General features: G+C 43.0%; 1 protein-coding gene across 9 annotated transcripts in view; it reads right to left on the bottom strand.

The window, feature by feature from the left end:
* Window positions 1-19,659, bottom strand: part of HYDIN (HYDIN axonemal central pair apparatus protein) — a 335,154-nt gene that overhangs the window by 134,192 nt on the left and 181,303 nt on the right. For all 9 annotated transcript variants that reach the window (XR_005660565.1, XM_029074826.1, XM_039913571.1 and 6 more), the window contains 4 exons: window positions 12,688-12,926; window positions 10,006-10,255; window positions 7,725-7,868; window positions 1,734-1,877 (listed from right to left, as the gene is read on the bottom strand). Coding sequence is in view for 8 of the 9 variants with exons in the window: in XM_029074826.1 (XP_028930659.1) it covers window positions 1,734-1,877; window positions 7,725-7,868; window positions 10,006-10,255; window positions 12,688-12,926 (777 nt within the window). In the remaining variant the exon portion in view is untranslated. The remainder of the gene's footprint in view (window positions 1-1,733; window positions 1,878-7,724; window positions 7,869-10,005; window positions 10,256-12,687; window positions 12,927-19,659) is intronic.

The following is a 19,659-nucleotide window of genomic DNA, read 5'->3' as shown; positions in this document are numbered from 1 at the left end:
TTTTCTTCTGAGATCATAGGTTTCACGTCCAGGGTTCATGTTGTAAGCATTTAATTGTTTTCTAATCATCTCATAACAATCGTCCACAGTAAGGATGCTCTATTACTGAATTTGCCGGGTAGGTTTGCTTTAGCCTTCTCCTATTTCACCCACATCCTCTTGACACTTTTACTTTATGCCTGTATCCAACAAAAATACTTACCCAGAGAGAAAACTGCATATGATCTAATCTTTTTTTAAAGACTTTACACAATTCATATTCCTATTATGTGAAAACTCCACCGTCCCTCGGTCTCGCCTATCCCGCCGTCGACCCCCGGGCCACGTCCTCCCGCGGTCCCGGAACGCCCTCCCTCCTCACCTCCGACAATCTGATTCTCTTCCCCTCTTCAAATCCCTACTTAAAGCTCACCTCCTCCAAGAGGCCTTCCCAGACTGAGCTCCCCTTTTCCCTCTGCTCCCTCTACCCACCCCCTTCACCTCTCCACAGCTAAACCCTCTTCTCCCCCCTTTCCCTCTCCTCCTCCCCCATCCCGTCCCACCCCCTCAGCACCGTACTCGTCCGCTCGACTGTATATATCTTCATCATCCTATTTATCTTGTTTAATGAGATGTACATCACCCTGATTCTATTTATTTGCCATCGTTTTTATGAGATGTTCTTCCCCTTGACTCTATTTATTGCCATTGTTCTTGTCTGCCCGTCTCCCCCGATTAGACCGTGAGCCCGTCAAAGGGCAGGGACTTTATCTGTTGCCGATTTGTCCATTCCAAGTGCTTAGTACAGTGCTCTGCACATAGTAAGCCCTCAATAAATACTATTGAATGAATGAATGAATGAAAACTCAAGAAACACTTCTGAAATAATTTCGAGGAACATGCTGAAAGTTAATCTCTTTGGGGGAGCAGGCCCAACTCACACCCTGAGTTTTCTGGCAACTGTACACTGCAGTTCCCCAAACGCTGATCACCTTGACCGAGCCCTGAAGAAAAGCGCAAAATCCCATCCCCTCACCAGTTACTTCCTGATCCGGAATTCAGGCCACTGCCTGCCTTGCCGGCCAATTTTACTAGGTGATATTTGAGACGATACTCTTATACAGTGCAAGTATTTGCCGCATTCCTCACATTGAGCATCCCTGAATCATTTTCCCGGGCAATCCTCAAAACGGCATCAGCTTCAGCCTAAATTTTAATATAAATATAATGATGTTCTTGGCTAGTGTTGGATTTTTGATTATGAAAACCCCCGACTTTCTCCCTGCTTGGGCTCTTGGGGGACTACAGAGTTGTAAAATCCAGCCCAACTTGGGATGGACTAAATAGGCATTCCGATAAGGTTGTCTATGCTAACGCCTCCACGTGCACGTATATGTTTGCATTATTATTATCAATAATAATAATAATAATAATAATGTTGGTATTTGTTAAGCGCTTACTATGTGCAGAGCACTGTTCTAAGCGCTGGGGTAGATACAGGGTAATCAGGTTGTCCCACGTGAGGCTCACAGTTAATTCCCATTTTACAGATGAGGTAACTGAGGCACAGAGAAGTTAAGTGACTCGCCCGCAGTCACACAGCTGACAAGTGGCAGAGCTGGGAGTCGAACCCATGACCTATGACTCCGAAGCCCGGGCTCTTTCCACTGAGCCACGCTGCTTCAATAATAATGAGGGTAATGAAGAAGCATATTTTCCAGTGATCTCGGGACATAAGTCCAGTGTAGTCTTACCTGAGGAGCCGAGGGAAGAAGGGACTGATTGACGTCACAGAGGAAGAAGGGCTCTTTTACTAAAAGACACACACTCAGGGGCAAGGATGAAATGTTCTTTAGGGCCAGGGGCTGGAATTCGGCAGTCAGGACATCCCGAGGATTCTGGAAATGAACACAATTAATGAGAACAGGGGAGATTTCCTAGCGAAAATCCGCAACCTTTTTGGAATAGGAATATAAAGCACTTGGTTGAAAACGTCCTGCCAATGGACATAGTTTTTGAAAGTTTGGTTGAACTGAATCAGCTGCCCAAGCATGTTGAAGGATGAGAAGAGCCAGCTCGCTATCCCTGCAGGTGAGCTCATGAACCCAGTGAGGGGAGCAAAGATGTAATATGTTAGAGACATCGTCTTGGAAACCCAGAGAAATGAGTGACAAACAAAATAAGCTAAGTGACCAAACTGAAAGCCACGCACGGCTAACTGTCTGGGTAAAAGAGGTCACCTGAGGGATAAAGTCACCTTTTAAAAATGGAAAGAAACTCTATAAAGTCACCTTTTAAAAATGGAAAGAAACTCTCGTGAGGTGAACAGGAAAGTCCATACAGAGTGGTACGTGGGGCTGACGTCCGACGGTAAATGAGTGGAGCGGCCACCTCAGGGCGCTCCGTCAGAGGGGTGACTGCAGCACAAATTTATAAGCGCTCCGCCTCCCACTATGCCCAAGTTGGAAATGGTCCCTGTGTTAACAGGAAATTGGGAAGAGAATCAATCAATCGATGTAATGGCTTCTATGAGAAGCAGCATGGTGTAGTGAATAACGGCACGGGCTTGGAAGTCAAAAGGTCATGGGTTCTAATCCCCGCTCTGTCATTTGCCTGCTGTGTGACCTTGGGCAAGTCACATCAATTCTCTGGGCCTCAGTTACTTCACCTGTAAAAAGGGGATTGAGACTATGAGCCCCACGTGGGACAGGGACAGGGTCCAACCCAGTTTTCTTGGATCCACCGCAGCGCTTAGTACAATGCCTTGCACATAGTAAGTGCTTAACAAATACCAGAATTATTATTACTATTATTATTATTATTTCTAGAGCAAGGAGAGAAGGTCAAAGATTCCCCTGGAGAAATGTTTCGGATTGGGGTGTTCAGGAGGGCTTCCAGACGATGCCATATAATACACTCTGTGCGAAGCAGCGTGGCCAGTGGAGAGAGCACAGGCCTGGGAGTCGGAAGAATCTGGGTTCTAATCTTGGCTCCACCACTTATCTGCTGCGTGAGCTTGGGTAAGTAACTTAACTTCTCTGGGCCTGAGTTACCTCATCTGGAAAACAGGGATAAGACTGTGAGCCCCATGTGAGACAGGGATTGTGTCCAACCTGAATAGCTTGTGTCGGCCGCAGCGTTCAATACAGTGCCTGGCACATAGTAAGCACTTAAAAAATACAGTAAAAATGAAATTACGTCATTATTATTATTTTTGTGGTATTTGTTAAGCATTTACAATGTGGCAAAGACCGTTCTAAGCGCTGGGGTAGATAGATACAAGTTAATCAGGACACGGTCGTTGTTCCACATACGACTCACAGTCTAAGTAGGAGAGAGAACAGGTACTTGCATACGCATTTTACAGTTGAGGAGGCTGAGGAACAGATTATGTCGGTATTTGTCGGTATTTGTTAAGCGCTTACTATGTGCAGAGCACTGTTCTAAGCGCTGGGGTAGATACATGGTCATCAGGTTGTCCCACTTGAGGCTCACAGTTAATCCCCATTTTACAGATGAGGTAACTGAGGCACAGAGAAGTTGAGTGACTTGCCCACGGTCACACAGCTGAGGAGTGGCAGAGCCGGGATTCGAACCCATGACCTCTGGCTCCCAAGCCCGGGCTCTTTCCACTGAACCACGCTGCTTCCCTAGAGAAGCTAGGTGACTTGCTCAAGGACACATAGCAGGCAAATGGTGGAGCCAGGATTAGAACCCAGGTCCTCTGACTCCCAGGTCCTTACTCCTTCCACTGTCCTAATGCAAGAACGTGTCAGTTTACTGTTGCATTGTACTCTCCCAAGTGCTTAATACAGTGCTCTGCACAGGGCAAGCTCTCAATAAATACGACTGAATGAAAGTAGCGTAGCATAATGGCATCATATTGAATGGGAGGAAGCAGCAAAATTTTCTCCACCTAAGAGCAGCTAGAAAATTAGGCTGCTAAAGAAGAATTTAAAGAGTCCTAGCAAAGGATCACTAAACTACTAGCAAAAAAATTCTTCAAGAATAGAATGCAGGAAATTGGCTAGGAATCAGAGGCCATTTGACAATTGTAAGGTAAAAGGCATAGTCAGGGATGAAAAGGAGAAAGTTGAGAAACTCAATGAATTCTTTAATCCATTCTTTACTGAAGAAGGCATTAGATAGATTCCAATACTAAAAGTGGCTGATTTTAATACCTTGAATTTCTAGATTGACTTAATTTTATTCAAAGCTGACACTTCAATTACCTCATTTTATCTATCTTCATCACCCTATTTATTTTGTTTAATGAGTTGTACATCACCCTGATTCTATTTATTTGCCATTGTTTTAATGAGATGTTCTTCCCCTTGACTCTATTTATTGCCACTGTTCTCGTCTGCCTGTCTCCCCCGATTAGACTGTAAGCCCGTCAAAGGGCAGGGACTGTCTCTATCTGTTGCCGATTTGTACATTCCAAGCGCTTAGTACAGTGCTCTGCACATAGTAAGCGCTCAATAAATACTATTGAAAGAATGAATGAATAAAAGGTTGGTATTACCATCTCCATTTTACGGAGGAAGTAACTGAGCCACCACGTGACCGCACAACAGAACAATGGGATAGTCAGAACTAGAACCAAAGTGACCTGACTCTGAATCCTACGTACAACTTTTTCCAGATTTGTGGACCATAGAAGACACAGGCCATTGTGTCCCCTTCAAGCTGTGGGGGAAGAGGAGGAACAGAAGCAAATGAAAGGACTGAGGAGAGAAGGAAAAGAGAGGAAAAATAGGAAGACACAAGACCATCTTAAATTCAACTGAGCATTTACTTTGTACAGAGCACTGTACTAAGCACTCGGGAGAGAACAACATAACAGAATTAGAAGACACGACCCCTGCTCACAAGGAGTTTCGTGTTTAGAGGGATAGACAGACATTAAAATAAATTTCTGATATGTATTTAAGTGCCATAGGGCTGAGTTTGGGGTAAACAAAGGGTACATATCCAGTGCAATCAATCAATTATCAATCAATCATATTTATTGAGCACTTACTGTGTGCAGAGCACTCTACTAAGCACTTGGGAGAGTACAATACAACAGACATGGTAGGCTGCCCATAGTGAGGTTCCATTTTGGAGGGAGTTTACAGTCTACAGGGTGATATGCAAAGGGAGAGGGAGTAGAGGAAATGAGGGCTTTGTTGAAGAAGGTCGCTGGGAGATGTGATTTAAATAAGATTTTGAAGGAGGAAAGAGTGACATCTTTTGGAGATGAAGGGGGAGGGGGTTTCAGGCCGGAGGCAGGACGAGGTTGAAGGGTCGGGGGCAAGATAGACGACACCTCACCTCCTTCTCCAGCCCCCTCTTCGACTCTCCCATCTTTCCCAGAAGTATCTCAAGGGATCTTCTCTCAAATTCTACTTTTCTATCCTCACCCCGCTTCCTACAAAGTCACCCCCTAGTAAAAATATATGCGGCGATAACCAAAGCAACCCAGTTCTCTCATAATCATAGTAGATTTGGGGAGAAGATGAAGCATTTTTTAAATGGTGTGGTAATCAGATGCCAAATTGAGAACTAGAAAATTGAGGTTGAATTTCTGGCTGAGTGATTTAAGATCAATCAAACAAACTCTGGATATCTCAACTCCCTCCCTCCTTAAAAAAAAAAATCTAATAATCCATGTCTACTATATGCTTCATAATGCATACTATCATAGAGTGTGACACCCAATCATTGTAAAAAATTGTTGAAGTTTGTCTAACTGCAATACCAAATTCTTATGTAACCAAAGATGGATATGTCAGGCAAAATATTGTGACATTAGTGAAATGAGAAGATTGGAAAACTGAAAAAAAAAGTGGAGCTCTCCCACACCCCGCCCCCACCCCTGAGGGAAGGGCAAAGACTACTCTTAGCCTCTAATCATTAGAGATACTTGGAGACATAAAACCTCCGAATATAGGCACCTCAAGGGAATTCAGAGGCCTCAGCTCCATAAACAACAAAGTACAAGTGACAGAGACACAGAACAAAGAACACAAATTACAAAAACAAATCAACAAGTCTCATCCATATTGCTTCACTCCTTGACAAGTATCACTTCAAGAGAAATCACCCTCAAAGTCAGAATCCATCACAGAAAGCCTTTTGTCTCTTTCCAGATTGGACACTTCTGACACATTTTTAAAAAAATGACTTGAAAGACACTTCAGCTCTTGCCCAGACTTTTTGGGGGTGTAAAGAATGATGGATGCAACTTTGGGACAGGCTGATGTAACTCACATGAATGATGATATTGCGAGTCCCTTAGCTTTAGGAGAAAAAAACAAAAAAAACCTAGTGGAAAGAGCATGGGCCTGGGAGTCAGAGGACCTGGGTTATAATCCCAGCTCTGCCACTCGTCTTCTGTGTGACCTTGCGCAAGTCACTTAACCTTTCTGTGCCCCAACTTTCTCATCTGTAAAATGGGGATTCAAATGGGGGCTGGGGCAGGGATTGTGTCCAACCTGAATACTAGTATCTACCCCAGCACTTGATACAGTGCTTGGCATGTAGTAAGTGCTTAATACCATAATAATAATGATAATGATTATTATCATTATTATTATTTTGTGAGATCAGTTTCCATAAAGTCCTTCCTACATTCCCCAGCAAGATATAAAAAATATTATGATTCAGGCTCAATAATAGGTAAGAGTATAAAAAAAATGAAATCCCAGGAGTTCTTTTTCCACCAGATGGTCACTGTCAGAATTAATCTGCTGTGATAGGAGTCTCCAAGTGTTGTCATTTCCCCAGATAGTTTGGTTTCTCAGGGGTGGTGATGGCCCCATTTGTTTATCACCAATGAGTCTGAGTTTTTTAGTGACACACAGAAGCTCTGCTCCCCTGGTGAACTGACCCACCCTAAAAGAGTGGCCAATCCTTTGATACTTGCTGCCTCTGATGTCAGAATCTGGTTCCATGTTTCTCTTCTGCTCTTGCCAATTGAATCTTGCAAACAGTGAGCGCTCAATAAACGCTACTGACTGTATTCCTGGGCTAAGCCAGAATATTCTTGCCACTGCCAGCAGAAGCCATGGGGCTCTTGAAGGGACGTCGGATGTATAACTAGCAATCAACCTTTGCCTGACCACAGAGGGGACTGATCACCACAAATAAGAGTCTATATCTCAGTATTTCCTTGAATTATTCTCAACGGAGGCCTGCAGTTCTATACGGCACCAGGAAGATGGGATACCTATTGAAGCTTGAAAGTGGTAGGCTTAACACAAATAGAAAAATTCACACTGGGATGATAAGTACATGGGATCTATTACCACAGAAAGTTACATCAGCAGGAAAATTTCAGTAAGTTTGAGAGTAGTTTGGATAAATCATGGACAAAGTGGTCCGTAACAAGGAGGGCAGATGCTACTCCAACTAAAAACACTAAGATGTTAAGGAGGAAAACCATCACATAGTTTCTTTCCTATATATTATTTTTTAATCTTACCAAGGTAAAATGACCAAATAAGGCATTGCCAATGCATTGCTACCGAATGAACTTGGGATCAGGCCTTTAGAATTTAATGAAGCATTTTCTACATACAGCTTTCAGAGCTGTTCAATTTTTGGGTGTTGAAAGTCTGAGAGAGCAGTAAAACAATACCTGATAAGGGCTTTGGAGTTTCATATCAGTTCATTAAGACTTAGATTCTAAAATTAAAAAATTATACATTAACCTAAAATCAGCCTGGCCACAGAAAGCTAGTAAATCTTGTTTCACTTACCTTCTCCACGTGAAAAGTAAGCTGCTTGGCTGAAAGTTGGAGAAGGGGGGCAATAAATTCGCAAGTGATATCCACCGCCATGATCTGCTCCTTGCCAGTCTTCTTTCCTATAATGGCATGGCAAAGCAGCCTCTCCTTGACTACCTGTACACGAGAGTACTATAAGATTAGAAAACTATGAAGGTTGGAAATGATCTGTTGCATTAGGAAACCGAGACAATGCTAATAAATTCCACCGGGCAAGCCGGCTTTCCCCGCTATCCATAATGGGGCAGTCACCAGACAACTTCAATATAATTTCCTAAGATGGTCAGGAAAGGAAACCCCTGGAAGGTTTCAGGGCTTCCTAGTTACCCTTGCACGTCTACCCCCGATGATATTGCTCAATCACTTCGGCAACATCAGTTTGGCAGCCTCTGGAGCATGGAGAGGTCGCTGTGTCACCGGAGCTTCAGTGCAGTGGCACGTACCCCTCCTCTCAGTCAAGCCCTGAAAGTGGCAGGCAGGATATTCTCTCTCAAGCTCACATGTTATTGGAAATCTTGAGGTCTAGGGAGCCAGAAAAGGATGAGCAGAGGGAGACCGAGTCTGGGACAGACCTAAATGGGGCAATTGGCCAAAATCAGAGAAAAGTATTCTGAGTCCCCTGAGCAGGTTTAAGTTCTAGCAAAAAGCTGCAGTGAAAAGTCCTGGCATCTCAAATGCCTGATGTTATGGTTACAGAGAATATCAGAGAGGCTTTGTACATGCTTCAATTTTACCTATTTATTTTTTAATGAAATATACATCGCCTCGATTCTATTTATTTGCTATTGTTTTAATGAGATGTTCATCCCCTTGATTCTATTTACTGCTATTGTTCTTGTCCGTCCGTCGTCCCCCGATTAGACTGTAAGCCCCGTCAAAGGGCAGGGACTGCTTCTATCTGTTAACGATTTGTACATTCTAAGCGCTTAGCACATAGTAAGCGCTCAATAAATACTATTGAATGAAATAAATGAATCCCAGACCCTTTTTTATGGTATTTGTTAAGTGCTTACTATGTGCCAGGCACTGTACCAAGCCCTGGGATAGATATAAGCTGGTCAGGTTGGACACGGTCCATCTCCCACACGGAGCTCACAGTCTTAAGTCCCATTTTAGAGTTCGAATCCCAGCTCTGCCACTTGTCGCTGTGTGACTGTGGGCAAGTCAGTTAACTTCTCTGTGCCTCAGTTCCCTCATCTGTAACATGGGGAATAAGACTGTGAGCCCCACGTGGGACAACCTGATTCCCCTATGTCTACCCCAGCGCTTAGAACAGTGCTCGGCACATAGTAAGCGCTTAACAAATACCAACATCATTATTATTAGATGAGGTAACTGAAGCCCAGAGAAGTTAAATGACTTGTCCACGGCTCTACAGCAGACAAGTGACAGAGCAGGGATTAGAACCCAGGTTCTTCTGACTCTATCCGCTAGGCTTCGCAGCTTCTCAGACTTGACTATTGAGCTAGTCTTTTGGTAGAGGAGGCTGGATTTCACTAAGCTAGGAGGTCATGGGGAGAGATCACACTGCTACTGACACAAGAAGAAGCTTTTTAGGATCCACATCCTGGATGCGATAGCCCCATTTCAATTGAGAGGAGAAATAAAAATGGATTAGCAATGAGGGCTTGTAGCAAGAATTAAAAAAAAAAGTAAAATCTCTCAGAATCTCAGAACCAATTCCTTTAAAAATATATAAATCTAGGGTCGTTTATGGTTGCAAGGGGGAAAGAAGTGGAATATGGCCCTATGGCTGGCAGGGGAGGGAAAGGATACAGCAGCTAAAGTACAATGGATGAGAGAGAGAGAGATTGAATGTGCGTGTCTGTGTGTGTGTGTGTGTGTGTGTGTGTGTGATTAGGATGGTTTTATAGTAAAAAAAAATTACGGTGAAATAGCTCAGATTGAAGATAATTTGAAATCTAGATTTCTCCAATCAGTGCCTGCCTAATCCTGTGATATAGTCTTGTTGCTTTTGCCAGCAGTCAGGTGCTTCTTTAATTGATATTTTAAATTGGGTTTAAGGTAGCTATAGAAACCACCAGAACCTTAGCAACCAGCGATGCCCAAGCCATGAAAGGCACTACTGCTACCATGGTAACTTGTGGCCCTAAAGCAATCCTGGAAAAAAAGAGAAATTTTTTTCTACGATTAGTACCTAGAAAATATCTAAAGTATCTAGAAAAAAATTAGTAAATATTTCCAAACATTTAATTGGAAATAAAAGAGACTTTTAGTTATGCCTTTCTTTTACCCTTGGAGTAGCAGAATATCCTTCCAGGAGCATGTCGACAGTCTTGCCCGGAATCATCTCCATCCTGATAGGATGTAGCTTGAATACCGGCGTGTTGTTTTCTTGGAGATGGGATGAAGCTTTGCCATCGGCATGCCCCGGGTTGCGGTCCCTCTTCTGATAACGAGAGAAGCCTTCCGTCATCCAGTATAATTGGTGGGTGCGGCGTCCTACGTTAGTTATCTTGAAGTGGTAGCGACAGGGATCCACACTAGAGAGAGAGGAGCGAAGAGAAGGTGGGAAGCAGGGAAACTCACTTTTAGCGCAGTCTCATCTCTCGAGTCCAACAGCCCTCCCAGGGTAAGGGTCTACAAAAAATGGGTGCTGTCCCAGAGGTTCTATTAAATGTGAAGCAAACATGTTAGAAAAAGAGAGGTATTGAAGGCAAATGGAATTTATGGACCAAACTGACGACTTATCAACCAGAGCTTAGAGCATCATCCGGTAGTTATCCACGTGACCCAGGGCAGTAAGGAGCAAGGAAGACTAAACCAACATGTCATTAGTTGCTACTAGAGCTAGAAGGGATGGATGTTAGCCACGGGTATCAAATTCTACTACACATTTCTTCAGAAATGTACTTGAGGTTATTTTATCCTAATGTACTTGAGGTTATTTTATCCTAATAGCCTGGGAAATTAAGTTAATTCTCACTGGATGCATCTAGAAAAGAATGGACCATTCAGAACTACCTCAGAGGGTTGCTTCTGGTTTTGCCTCAGAAATGGAGTCATTGAGCAAGAAATAGACCCAGAAGCTTTAGGGAATGTCATTGGCTTCAGTTAAGAATGTTAAAAGTAGTAGGGGCACAATATCTGAAAAAATTACCTCGATTAATCTTTTGCCCCAGGGGGAGAGAGCCATAGTTGTGATTATCTCAACCAAAATCTTTGTACTGCCCTGGAAAGAGACCTTGAGCAAAGAGACTGGGTCTTTTGGAAACGGTGGAAGAAAGTTCTATGACCATTCAGCCTTCAACAAAGCCAGATGACCTCTTGAAGGGCAGAAAGTACATTTATATTGGCTGTTTCCCAGCTGATGTACTTGAAATATAATACTACTTTGAGGCTTTTGACTGGAACCAAACCCCTCTAAACATAGTTTCACTGGTAGGGAGGAAACAAAATTTCAGCACCGTTTTCCATTTTAGTGAGCTTCCCAAAAGTCTTTCACTCTTTCCCTTCCGTAACTAGCCTAACTACAGTAAGGCTGGAGCCACATATGATAAGTAAGCACAGCTCGAGTATCTTATGAAAAGTTAGAGGGAAATTCCTACGATACACAGATTTACCATCCAAGGAAAGTCTAAGAGCCAAGTATAATATCACTCAACACATGACAACAGCATTTCTCAATGGAACAGAGAGAGGGTTTTGCACTTTCCTGGCTGATCAAGGAGAACATGCACCTAAAAACTGGGTTTGCTGGATATTCAGAATTGAACCACACCATGCATAATCAAGAAGCATGACTGAACCTTCCATGAGGAATGACAGATGAGCCTCAGTCCTGAGACTCCAGGGCCACAAACCTGTGCAGGAAAACTGATTACTGGTCTAGTATTTTGCATGGTGCTACTCACACCCTCTTGTCCCCCCCCCCTTTAAAAAAAGTGGTATTTAGCATTTACTACGTGCCAGACACCGTACTAAGTGCTGGAGCAGATACAAGATAATCAGATTGGACACAATTCGGGTCACACACGGGGCGTGCGATCATCCCCAATTTATAGTTGCGCTGAGAAGCTAAGCAACTTGCCCAAGGTCCAGTCTCTGACAGTCATTTCCCAGTTGAGAGGTGGGTTGGGGTGCAGCATGCTGTGAAGGTAATGTGCAGTCTTCACCCAGATTACAGGCAGAACCCAGACTAGAACCCAGGTCTCCTGAATTCCCAGAACAGAGTTTATCCCCCCGAACAAATAGCACAGCTCAAGAATATGAGATTAACCACGGAAAGCTACCCAAAGAATCCTGTTGCAAAGATAACGTGCTTTTACTAGGGACTAGAATCACAAATGAACTTTAAATTGAGTTAAAATAAGCATCCAGAACAACTTCAGGACAAAGAGGAAAAAACCGCTCCTCCGGCTAGTTTGGACCCTTCATTATTTCATTTTCCTGAAGTCTTGCAACCAGTTCCGGTGGTTTGGAAAATCTTGAAAGATGGCAGAGAGGACCAGAACCACATGAAAAATGAACTGACACTGGCCACATCGTGTTCGGGGCCCTGTGTGCTGGCAAGACCTTGTATGAGTTACAGCCCCAGCACTGAAATGGACAAGCACAAATCAAACAAGCACTTTAAAGTCAACCAGGACCAGCTAACTGGCTCGGCTGGAGACTCATGAATAAGTATATATACACATATCTCCCAGCCCTTGTCACATTTCCATTCCAGACCAACCACTTGGATTTTTCTACTTGGAAATGCTTCATGCATTAGGACCTAATGTTTTGGATTTTCTCTCTCCTGGGATGACCGCTAGGGAAGAGTGCTCTAAAAGGGGAGAGATCTTTGTTCTGAAAAAAATCACAATAATGAATATTTCAGCTAGGTTTTGTGAGCTAATTTTCCAGAGTACATCTCTTCTGGTGTCTACTTACAAGTAAGATATAAAAATGACATCTCCCAGGGTGTACCTACCTGAAATGCGCTCCCAGGTTGAGGGCTGGAGCAAAAGGCTTATCTGTAACGATGGTGGTGCCGATTCCTAAGGCCTGGACGGGAATTTTATATGTGTTGCTGTTTTCTATGACCAAGATGACAGTGTCTTGGAACTTCAGCGTGTCATCCAAATGGGCTGTCAGAGTCAGCAGGACCTCCGTCTCTGGGGGCACCACTCCTTCACTCGGCTCGATCCTCCACAAGGAGTGACCGTGAGCCTGCAAACACGGTCACAAGAGGAAAGAGCAAAAGAGTTAATAGGGTTTCAATTCGGCCCACGTCAAGCCCCGTAGACATAAAACGGATGGCACAGTCAAGTGAAGCACTGGAGGCGGACATCATTTCTTCAAAAGAGGCGAGGTGTGCCTTTTTTTTTTTTTTAATTTAGAGTGCGTGACACTGAAGAATGATACTGCATTTCTACCCTTGAACACCCTATGCAGATCCTCTGCATCTCCTTTCCAAACGCTCTCTTGGTTTTCTTCTTCTATTCCCCTAACCCTTCATTTGTTTCTAAAAACTGGTATCTTCTCCAATAACCAATGTGAAATCACACCCTTTGTTTGTGCTTTGGAGGGTGATGTGACTCCCATAGTCCCCCAGCTGTTAGCATTAACTAACTAATCTAACTAACTGGGACTATTAGTATGCTTGATGATCCCGGCCAGCTAGGTTTTCTTCGGGCTAAAGGTCCGTTCCCTTGCAGCCAAGTTTTGTAGGGGCCGAGGGGGAGAGAGAACCCGTGAGGAAGTGACCTGTCCCCGCTTCTCTCCCTACAGGCCTGGGGACTCTCTCCCCTTCCCTGAGCTGGCAGTTGGAGGGGTGGGGAGGGGTGTCTTCTGAGCTGCTTTGGGCAGGGCTGTGGCTCAAGCATTCTCTCCCTCAAGCAACAGGCCAAAATGGCAAGGAGGGAAGGGGGCTCCCCGGCAGAAGAGGGGGTGACTGGGGCGTAAAGCATGCTCCATCCGCTACACGGTGATTGAGGGTGGCGGCACTCCCCTCACCTCCGCAGCCCTGTGAGCCCCTGTATTAATCTGGCCCTGCTTGTGAAGACAAGAAATCAGGAAGGACTAGAGAGATAATCAGGTAAAGGACAGAGAGAAAGGGCCCCAGGGAGAGGCCGATCAGTTAGAGAAGGTTCCGGGTTCAGTAATGACAGGGGTGTTTAGGGTTTGAGGGTGAAAAGACCATTTTTTTCCCATGGTATTTGTTAAGCACCAGATACAGGTCTAAAGTGCTGGATGGACTTTGCTTTGGGGTGAAAAGGCTGCCGCTTAATAAGTCATTTCTTAAATTAAACATCTCAAAGGTACTGCTGGTTCCAACATTATATCGACATACAGATAAACACAAACCAGGTAAGCTCCGGACTGGGTAGCCAGTGCATTCAGGGCTCAGCTGGACTGGCAAAAAAATCTGGAAATTAGAGTGGGATCACCTGGCTCTTTAGCATCTATCCGTTTTGGGGAGTAACCTAAATTGGAAGTGATATGAAACTGATTATCTGAAAAGTCTTTTTCCATCTCTAAGTTCTATTACTTGATAAAAACCAGTAAAATTTTATGGACGGAGGGAATAGGGGACTTCAACTTCTTGAGTGCCTGTCTATTTAGCTTTTGGAAGAGGAAAAAGTTGAATCTTATTGCTTATGCCATCATAGTTTTCTGTGTTCAATTTTCTTTTTGTAACTCTTAATATCATATATTCATGTTAGACATTATTAAAAAATCAAAACTTTTAAATCAGCATAAACTTATACTTCCGTGCTTGGGGAAATTAATTGGTAGCAGATTATTATGTTTCCCTTCATGAAAATTTTAATCATTTCTGCCAATCTATTTTTTCATGATGATAGGGCTTAGAAACAAAATGATATTGATTAATATTAATGGCTAGCAAACATCTTTTGAGTTTCTGTGATGTATTAGGAAATAGCTGTGAAAGGCAGGGAGGGAAAGGGGAAATCTGGAAAATTCCGGGAAACTCCATCTATAGCTTTCTCGTGGCCCTCTTATTTAGTCTGTGAGACAATGACTTTGGCCGACGTGATTAACTTGTATTTTACCTGGCACTTAAAACCGTGTTTGACACATAGTAAGCAGTTTAAATACCATTTTAAAAATCCTTTCCTCCCCCGTCCTTCCCTTTTTCTTCCTCCTCTTCTCTCTTTTCTAGTTTCTCAGAAATATTTTCTTTCTTTTTCGGGGGGTCTGAGGTCTGCCAACTAGGGATCACACGGGAAGAAGAGCTGGTATCTTGGTGGCTGGTTCCCATCTGTCTCTCGAGGGTCAAAAGTGGTTAGCTAGGCTGCCTGCCTTGTCTTAAAACTTGTGGGGGTAGAAATAATGGTTTTACTCCCCAAAGCCAAAGTTCCAGAGAAGACTTCTTTATCCTTTCTCTTCCCCTCCTCCACCTCCCACCCCTCTGTTACCCCAGGCTATTACCACTGTGGTTATTAAGACTGAGCTAGATCTCGAGCGACTCACTGTAAAAGAATGAAAGGCCGTGATGCATCACAGTTTTCTAAAAGGTTATGATCTGAAATAAAGCGGAAATGGTGCTGATTAATCTACCACCTTGGCTCGGTAATATTCCTCATTTCTCCAGCTCCGATTCTCTACAATTTATCAGAAAATTCTAGAAGATTTTTACTAGAAAAGGGTTAAACCGAGACTAGGTTTTCTACTCGCAGCATCACGGGGAAGGGTCAATCAGTTATTCTCTATGGGATATGTATTGCCGTTAACGAAGTTATTTCCTATGACAAATATATGTTCCTACAGTTTCTTTTTCTCTGTAAAGAGTTTCTCTTTAATTTATTGGACTTTATTAGTAGTTAACAAAAAGGGATGGAAATGGATGGGAAAAATTAAGTGTTGCTTTTCTGGACAAATCCTGAAATTTATTTTGGGTTATGGAAGGTCCATCTGTATCATCATCTTAATAAAAGGAATTCTGAGTGATTTGCTACAAAGTAGAACCGGATGCTACCCAGGGAAACAATATATTGCCAGGCCCCGAAGAAACATTTTCGTTTAAATACCGTTTACTGGTTGACACTTGCGACAATCTGTCAAAACTGAATATCTGCACCAAGAAATGGAATTAATATTTTAAAATAGCTATAAAGACTGGTTTAGTGAAAAAAGCACAGGACTGAAAGTTGAGAGATCCGTGGTCTAGTCCCAGCTCCACCCTGGCTTGCTCTGTGACTTGGGGCAGGTCACTAGGCCTCTCTGTGTCACTGTCTCCTTTTCTGTGCTCTTTCTAACCGCTTGGACCGTGAGCCCCTGTGGCAAAGAGACTGTGTCTGATCCCCACTGTCTTGCATCTACCCTAGCGTTTAGCACAAAGTAACCATTTCATATTGTAATAATAATAGCAATAATAATAATTACTTTTAACTTGCTCTTCAATGCAATTCCTCAAAAACAGTGTGTTATAGGCTTACCGCAGTCTTTTAAAATAGTCTTACTTCTCCCTGATTTTCTTCTCAAATTTTAAAGCAGTTGGCTCCTACTTGTAATGTTAACTTGGCAGTGATGAGATTTTACAATATATTCAGAAGCAAGCAAATAAAATTGTGGGAATGGTCACATGACAAGCAGCCAGACTCTACCAACTTACAAGTGAGTGTATTAGATATGAATTCATACACATATGACCTAAGGTATTCAATCTTCTAAAATAAAGATCAATACAAATTTATATGAAAATCAGAAAAAAAATAATACTTCCTGATTATCTAAGGATTTTCTGTAAAAATTGGTTTGGATGGAAAATGAAGAGTTCTGGCCATTCCATACTCACCATCAGCCAGATTTATGCTTAAGTTGTTTAAAGGGGTATGTCTTATTTTACAAAATTCTCTCTCCTACACCCGTCAATCCAAACAAAAACAAAAATGTGAGATGACTGGTAGAAAGACAAGCATTATTCTTTGTAGCTTTCACTTTGGAATAAAGCTTGATGTCCTGATGTCAAATTGTTTTAATTACCAAGGCTCTTGAAAATATTTGTTATTCTCTTCTCCTTGTGAAAACATCACAAGAAACTATGTTATTATAGTGTACTGCATAAGTAGCTCATTTATCTAAAGGCAAAATAACATAGTTAAGTTTACAAATTTCCTCATCATGTATTTAATATTTGTTATGACAGTAGAAATGTAGAGAATTATTTGTATCTTTTAATAAAAAAATTGAATAAGCAGACACACTGACTGTGTGCTAATGTCTGTGAAGTTTAAAAACACACAAATTCATAACATAGAAACTCGTTCTAGACTGTAACTCATTGTGTGCTTAACAATTCTACTGTATTATATTTTCCCGAGTGCTTAGTACAGTTTTCTGCACACAATAAGCACTCAGTAAGTACCACTGATTGATTCGCTACTTGAAATTTGCTACCGTTTCACCCGAGTGCTTAGTACAGTTTTCTGCACACAATAAGCACTCAGAAGGTACCACTGATTGATTTGCTACTTGAAATTTGCTACCGTTTCTTTCAGAGCAGTAAAAGGAAACAGAAACCCAATACAAATTCCATCTTCAAATGCAGAGTTGCTCCTTTTTTCATATTGTTCTTTCCAGAGTTAACAAAATCTTCAATCAACCAGGGAAAAAAAAGGACCAATCCATTTTCCTGCCTCTGTCCCCCTATTTATTTAAATGGCTAAGCTTCTATTCATATGACCACCACTTTGTTAAATTGAATCACTGGAAATGTCTCAAACATTTACGTGAGTATTAGAAACTGTAAGCAAGATTTGAAATATGGAGCAAAAATGAAAAAAGCAGAAAAAGACTTCAACTTCTCTGACCTCTCAATATATCATAAAGGAAGTAATCAGACCATTATTTTTTCCTTCCCATTTTACAACTTTTGCACTCCCTTCATTCAGCTTTCCTTTCTGGTTCCTCCCTACATCTACTGATCCTTACTTATCTCCTGATCCTCCCATCTTAATATCTCCTCATCCTCCCATTTTAATGGGGGGGGGGAGATGAGAAAAAGTAGTGATTAGGGTGAGGACCACAGAAAATTGGTGATAAACAGCACTTATGTACATATCTATAAATTATATATTATAATAATCTTTTTTGAATCAATGTCTGGTTCCCCCTCTAAACTCACTGTTGGCAGGGAAAGTGTCTACCAACTCTGTTGAATTCTACTCTCCCAAGCGCTTAGAACAATGCTCTGCACACAATAAGCGCTCGATAAAGACCACCGATGATGACTGATGATGAACAGACAGCAAGTACATTCTCAGAGGTTTGCACGCCAAGCATGCATTCAGTAATACTGTTCTCAAGAACCATAAGGCCAAGTCACCTCCCTGTGTTTTTGCCCTGATATTTTGGAGGCGTTCTCTCATCCTCTGTATTATAACTATCCAGGACCATTACTTGGAAATCCCTAATCCTGAACAGATCGTGACCCAAAGCAAGACTAAAATGGGAGGGCAGGGAACTAAATCCAGCCTGGAAACCCGAGTGGCTTTTTTGAGGGGGAGAAGGGCAGGAGGTACCTCCCCCGAGCAGCATGCCTTGACACTCGGGTGACAGAGAAGAGGTCAAGGCCACAGGCTGCAATTTCTGCTTCGTCCGACCTTGTTCCAGGGCAGGATGGAAGTAGAAAGGAGAGGGGAGACGAGGACAAGGATGAGGATGGAGAAAGTTTGGGCTAGGGTGCACCATCTTAGGACAGGGCACTCCCACTGTGCCCGCTCCTTCTCAGATGGCAGCGGAGGCATCGGCCCCGACCGGCTGGCTAAACCGCTGCCTTCGCTTTTGCCTGGGTGGCGATGGGGAAGGATGGCAGCTGAGGTTCACTGTCAACTGGGCCCGTAGGGTCCACAACTTGGGTTCGCCAACAGTCACCCCATGAATCGGACCTGGAGAGGCAGTCCTAACTCCCAGGCCCCGTGGGCTTGACTTGTAGGACTACCATGGCAGCTCTGAGTCCAGATTCAATTGGCGTAGCGTGAAGCCTGAACACTGATCCAGATGGATTACAGTGCCCCCTCCCCAACCAGCTTCTCCCAGACTGGTGGTGACCGCAACCCACTCCCCTCTTGTCTTCTCCCTGCCTGGCCTCCCTTTTCCCCCTCCATTCACGTAGGGGAGGAAGGAGATGTAAACTGATCTGGATGGACAGGAATCTCTTCCTGTGTCATTCTTTCCATCACCCAGTATGCACACAAGCATCTCGGCTCTCTCCGTCATTATTCTTCAAGAGTGAATAAATCTCCAAAAAGCGACCATTTCACTTGGGATGGGAGAAAAGTGGAGAAAAGTGCAAGGTGCAAGCATAATTAATAAATCTGGCAGAACCTAAATCTAGAAAGCAATGATGGCAGAGGGATAACAGGAATCTTCCATGGTTAAAAAATGATTTCCTGATTCTCCATGCTGAGCACATAGGCATGATGTACAGGCACTTTACATGGTGCTGAGAAATGTCAGTGTTAATAAGCAAATAAAAAGGCTCCACAGAGAGAGAGCGACAGACAGAGGATGAACATAAAATCAGCAGAGGACTTTGCTAATAAATCCTTCCTTTTCCTCAGTATAGGAGAAAACATTTATTTATCAACATAAATGTTTTGCTTTGGTTAATGTGGCAACATTATTCAACATTCAGATGAATAGGTGAGAGATGGGAGAGAAGATGATGGTGACGACAAGAGGGGCATCTCTGTGCTCGGAAATCTTCTCGAATTTTACTCATTTCTACCTTTCCAAAAAATATAAGAGTTCTTAGGAATCGAGGGTTGAAAATTCTGACATTGTCTTACTGCCTGGCATATTCCAAGCGGAAGCATCTTATGAGCAAAGCGAGATGGGAGGCCTGCAATGAGATATGAGACCACACGGGAAACCCCGGGGTCAAATTCAAACCGCAGAGAGTGGGTCACTTGCAGAAAAGGACTCTTAGACTTAA

This window comes from Ornithorhynchus anatinus, chromosome 11 (assembly GCF_004115215.2).
Source record: "Ornithorhynchus anatinus isolate Pmale09 chromosome 11, mOrnAna1.pri.v4, whole genome shotgun sequence".
NCBI classification, from domain to species: Eukaryota; Metazoa; Chordata; class Mammalia; order Monotremata; family Ornithorhynchidae; genus Ornithorhynchus; species Ornithorhynchus anatinus.
Note: the sequence above shows the minus strand (reverse complement) of the source record. Positions and strands in the feature narration are given on the sequence as shown.